Here is a 5561-nt window from a genome sequence, read left to right as displayed (position 1 = left end):
AGAGAGAGAGAGAGAGAGAGAGAGAGAGAGAGAGAGAGAGAGAGAGAAAGGAAGGGAACAATCTCTGAACTTTTGAGCAAGGTACGGGCTCAGAGCCCGCCAAGCAGACCCTTCCCACTTCCCAGAGGGGGCAGCTGAGGTGCGGAAGGAGAGAGGAGAGAGAATAGTAGTGTGAGACTGTGAGGTCCTTGAAAGCTTTGTGTGTCCTCACCACCCCCTGCCTCCATGCTCAGCAACCTGCCTGGCACATAGTAGGCATTTAAATGCTTGCTCTTTCTTGACTTGCCTTAGAAGCGAGAGGTCAAAGACCCCTGAGATTCTGCCATTCGGAATGGAACCCAGCCTCCCCTTCATTTTACAGGTGTGGGACCTTGGGCAGGATGAGGAGAAGAGTAGGAAAGAGGACATGAGCAGTCACTGAATCAACGAGCTTTTATTAAGTGCCTACTATGTACCACTCACTGTACTAAGTGCTGGGAGTATAAAATGGGGGGGCGGGGAGTCCCTGCTCTCAAAGAGCTCAGAGTTTGAGCTGAAGAGGATAACCTCGGATGTTGATACCAACCTGTCTCCCCTATTTTACAAAGGGAGAAATGGGACATGGGAGAGAAAGAGGCAAGAGGGAGAACGGAACCCTGAATCATGGAACCTCACAATGTCAAAGCTGGAAGATGTTCAATAACCAGCATGAATTTTGGGTCAAACCCTAAGCTCCCATTTTATAGATGCAGAAACTGAGGCAGGAAAGGAGGGGAGGAGGAGAGTCCGGCTCAGTGGATAAAGCAGGAAGCCTGGAGTTGGGAAAATCTGAGTTCAAGTCCAGCTGTGTGACTCTGGGCGATTCGTCTTTCCTCCCTCTGCTTCAGTTTCCTCAACTGTAAAATAGGGATAATAGCAGCAACTCCCTTGAAGGGTTGTCGTGAGAATAAAATGAGATAATAACTGTAAAGCACTTAGTACCGTGCCTGGCACCCAGTAGGTGCTATATAAATGCTCATTCCCTCCCTTTACCTTCCCTTTCTCTTCCCCAGGCAATGAACAGCACCATAAAATTCCAGAAGGTCAGAGCCGGCATTGAAAGCTCAGAGATCACTGAGTCAGAGCCAACACTCCTCCCACTCCAGAAGGGTGGAAATGGAAGGCCTGGGAAGGCCTGAGGAGAGGAGAAAGAAAGGGGCCGGGATAGAGTTATCCAACCAAAAGATGGTCTAATACGCTTCCATTTCGCAAAGGGAGAAGCTGGGGCTACAAAGGAGGGCACTCAGAGCCTCCCACAACACCAGAACGGTAGCCGGGGGAAAATCGGTGGAGAATGCTGTACCTTCGAGGCAGCAGATCCTCCAGAGGCCCGAGTGGGTCAGCCCCCCGGGGTCCCTCTTCTCTGACACGCCGCCAGGCCCTCGAGCTGGGGGGTCCTCGGAGGCAGAGGCGGTCAGGTTGGTGGTGTTGCAGATGAAGGCCCTGGTGTAGAGCCAGTAATCGGTGCTGATGGCGATGGTCATGAGGCCAAAGGCGGCAAAGGCACCAACCGTGGTCAGCAGCACTTGGACACCCTTCTCACACCACAGGCCCCGAGCCTCTGTCCAGCGCTTCAGGGACTCCAGTCTGAAAGCTGGCAGCCGGGGGGCCGCCGGCCACCACCGGGGCAGCGGGGGAGGGGCCGTGCCTGCGGCGGGGGGCGGGCAGGCTCAGGCGAGACGGGACCCCCGCGGGGCTGGTGCCAAGTAGCAAGGAGGCAGCGGCGGGCAGTTGAGCACGGGGGTCAGCGGGCTGCCATGGTCAGTGGCTACAGAGATAGACAGGAGGACAGGGATTAGAGCCCCCTCCCTACTTCCCCCAATCCTTTCTCAGAAGCTATGAATCAATCCTCTCTGCCTCAAGCTTCCTCGGCACTCCTTCCTGGACCCAGTCCCGTAATCTGGATCCCAGCGATCTTTCTGGGCTGGTCACTCAGTCCCCATCATGAACTCTATGCTCCAACCAAACCCACTACTTATTGTTCCCCATAGAGGACATCCTATCTCCCACCTCCATGCCTTTGCCCAGGCCATTCCCCTATCTGCCACCTCACTTTTAAAAACCCCTAGCCTCTTCAAACTCCTCCTTCTTCCAGGCCTTTCCTGATTCCCCCCAGCTGTGCATTTATTCTGTACATATCATGCCCTACTCATCTGAGAACACAGGGTCCCCTCGTCCTAGAATGCCAGCCCCTTGAGGGAAGGGCAATCTCACTTTTGTATTCGTGTCCCCAGTTCCTGGTGTGGTACCTAACACACAGTAAGGACTTAATACAGACACCGCAGGTTCTCTTCCTTGACCTTTTGGCCCCATGCCAACATGTCCCAATCTCATGGGATTATAAAATTTAGAACTAGTAGGGAACTTAAATATTCCAGTCCAGCCCCCCGTTTCACAGATGGGGAAACTGAGATCCATAGAGGGAAAAGGACTTAAATTCTTTTCTTTCATTCTGGCCATCTCTAAAGCCTGCAGTTCTAAGCCCAGGAGGAAAAGGAAAGAAGAATAAGGATTGGAGGGGGGGAAAGGCAGGAACCCAATCCCCTAATGACTCCTTCCCTGAATATTTGCTAGAATAAATAATAACAACAATAACAACAGCAGTTAACCATTACAGAGCTCTCCAGAGTTTGAAAAGCACTCTAAATACATTATCTCACTTGATCCTCACAACGATCCCTCCCAGGGAGGTGTTATTATTGTTATCCCCATTTTATAGATGTGGAAACTGAGATTGAAAGTGGTTAAGTGACTAGACTAAGGTCTAAAGCAGAATTTGAACTCGGATCCTTGACTCCAAGTTCAATACTCAGATGCTACTGTCTCCCTGCTTCAACCATGTGTCCCCATCTTTTGTTACATCCACCTCTGCCCACAGGATCCTTGGAGTAAGGATGATCTGGGCTCGGATACTGCCTCAGCCACTAGCTGCGTGACCCTGGGCAAATGATGTCACCTTCCTGTCCTTTGGTCTCTTCATCTGTCAAATGAGGGGTTCACCCTAGAAGGTGGCCTCTCTGATCTTTTTTGGATCTAAACCTATGATTCTATGATCTAGACTACCTCTCCCAATTTAAAATTATTATAGAATATCTTGGCCATTTAACAGAGATGTAAACTGAGGCTTAGAAAAGATAAGGGGCTCAAAAATCCACCTTCAGACATTCCCAGCCTTCGAATCTCGGAGTTTGGGGGAAACAAAAAAAAATCAGGAGTTAGAAACAGACTGCCCAAAGCACTCCCTTTCAAGCTCCCTGGGCTGTCAGTATCCACGGACACCTTCTATTACATCTCCTTCTTCCGTGGCAACCTCTGCCCCGTCTTGACCTTGAATGCCATGATTCCTGACGGTTGACCCCACCCCCACCCCCAATCTCACAGAATCCTAAGTTTTCAAACCCCTGTCCCCTGCTCCCTTCCATCCACCTCATTTTACTGGGGGAGAAAATCAGTGCATACAAAGGACTCAGATTCCCCTCTCTCCCCCTACCACGAGTTCCCATTCCTCTCAGTTTAGTGCCCCAGAGAACAATGATTAGAAAGAAAAGATCCCCTTAAAAATATCTCCCAGGCGCCCCAAGCCTTCTGTCAGTAGCCATGCCCCTCCTGACTTATGCTCTAGTCCCCATCTCGTGTAACTCCTGCTTCACAGTACTCCTCGTCCCACTCCCCCTGTACCCCCATGACCTCTATCTACTAGACCCAAAATTTCTCATCCTAAACCTAATTCCCCCTAATCTCTCCATGCCCCACAGAGACTTAGAGTGGAGATCTTAGGGAGATGACAGGGTAGGGACCCCATGGTGAAGGAATTTTCTCCCCCATTCCTAGAGTCCTTCCTTGATGACCACTGATCCTTGTGGCTTATTTTCTTGTCCCCACCTACTTTTTCCCCTCACTGCTCAAAGCACCCCCTGACCTTATCCTCCTTCACCCCCTTAGCCTGACTTCCAACACTCTCCTACAATCTTATAGATGCCAGATTCACAGCTCAGTAGAAAATGAAGGAACCTGAAGAAATGATTAGTCCAAACTTATTTTACAGGGGAAGAAACTGAGGCACAGAGAAGGAAAAAGAAAAATTCCTTTTTACTACTCTCTCTCCCTTGGCACTCACAACCCCCACAGCTCAGAGCTCTGACAGACAGGGAGGATAAGGGGGTTTAGAAACACAGGCAGAACCCCAACCCCAAAAACTCCCTCCTTGGACCCCCCAGCTTCTACTCAGCTGGCATTGTCTCTCCATTCCCACCTTCTGTTACTTCTTCCCCTCCCCCCAGCACCCCCAGTCTCAGACTCCTCCCCCCTCCCCCAGATCTCCATCAGAACCTAGAATGCCTGGGTTCTTGGGCACAGTAACCTTGGCTGCTGCCTCAGTTTCTCTCCCATTCCCCCCATTAGCTAAAGGGGGGCCGGATGTAGAGGAGGTGGTCGCCATGGCAACGGGGCCTTTAAGAGGCCTCCTCTCCTCCCCCATCCTTTTCCCTCCCACACACCAGTCCCTCCGATCTGCCTCCAGGCAGACCCTGGAGCGTCCCCCCACACTCTTTGTAGTCCTGGTTTGCCAGGAGGGGGCCCCCCCCCAGCCCCTGTCCCCTGCCCCCTTCCATCCACCGGGCCTGAGCCGGGAGGAAGTGTCTTTGAGTGGCCAGGGGCCCTGTTCCCCAGCCCCTCCCTCCTGGACAATGACCCCCTCCTCACCTGGAGCTCCTTGCAGTCAGGCCTCCGCTGAGATTGGCAGATGGGTACAGGGAAGAAGTCCCCTATCCCAGTTGTCCAGAGGACCCAGGTGTCCAGGGAGCTAGGTCACAGGGTTTGGGGGCTGAGAACCCAGGTGTGTGGGGGCTGAGTCGCTGGGATGGGAAGCCTGAGAGCAGGGTGTTGGAGGACCCAGTTGTCTGAGAAGCTGAGCTTCTGGGGTGGAGAATGGAGAGGCAGGTGGGGAGGGGACCCAGGTGTCCAGAATTGGGGGCTGGGAGAGCCAGTTGTCCAAGGGGTTGAGCCTTGGGTGTTGGGGGTCAGTGAACCAGGTGTCTGGGGGTTGGGGTTCAGAAAAGTGGAGGACCAGAGAATGCAGGAGTCTGGAGAGCTGAGCCTCCGGAATGGGGGAAGGGGGAAGGGGGAAGGGGGAATCAGGGAACCCCGGCCGCTAAGCTTAAGTGCCGGAGGAAGGGGGAGCTGGGCAGCTTGAGGACCCAGGTGCCTGGGATTGGGAGCTGGTGAAGAGGGTACCCCAGGGACCAAGGCTTCTGGGATTAGGGGCCAAGGGATGAGGGGGCCTGGCTGATCCGGCCCGAGAACCGGGGGAGGAGAGAATTCTGTTCTGCTGCCACTGGGTGATGGGAAGAGCTGGAGAAGGGGAGGGAGGGAGGGAGGGAAGGAGGGAGGGAGCAAAGGAGGGAGGGGGAGGGAGGCAGGAATGGGGGAGGGGAGGATTTGGGTATGGGGGAAGGGGGTAAAGTCTGGCTTCAGGGAAGGCAAAGGCACTGAGGGAGACTCAGAGAGAGGGGGAGCCTGGCAGTGACAAGAAGGGAGGGAGACTA

At 53.4% G+C, this 5561-nt stretch overlaps 1 protein-coding gene across 1 annotated transcript in view; it reads right to left on the bottom strand.

The window, feature by feature from the left end:
- The window catches only part of CACNG8 (calcium voltage-gated channel auxiliary subunit gamma 8), a 7444-nt gene extending 2988 nt beyond the window's left edge, over positions 1-4456 (bottom strand). The window contains exons 1-3 of the mRNA XM_027860565.1: positions 4432-4456; positions 1700-1786; positions 1322-1666 (exon numbers count right to left, since the gene is read on the bottom strand). Of these exons, the coding sequence (XP_027716366.1) occupies positions 1322-1666; positions 1700-1786; positions 4432-4456 (457 nt within the window). The remainder of the gene's footprint in view (positions 1-1321; positions 1667-1699; positions 1787-4431) is intronic.
- Between the last annotated feature and the right edge of the window lie 1105 nt (positions 4457-5561).

The sequence above is a fragment of the Vombatus ursinus genome, unplaced genomic scaffold (assembly GCF_900497805.2).
Source record: "Vombatus ursinus unplaced genomic scaffold, bare-nosed wombat genome assembly UNPS02014198.1, whole genome shotgun sequence".
NCBI classification, from domain to species: domain Eukaryota; kingdom Metazoa; phylum Chordata; class Mammalia; order Diprotodontia; family Vombatidae; genus Vombatus; species Vombatus ursinus.
Note: the sequence above shows the minus strand (reverse complement) of the source record. Positions and strands in the feature narration are given on the sequence as shown.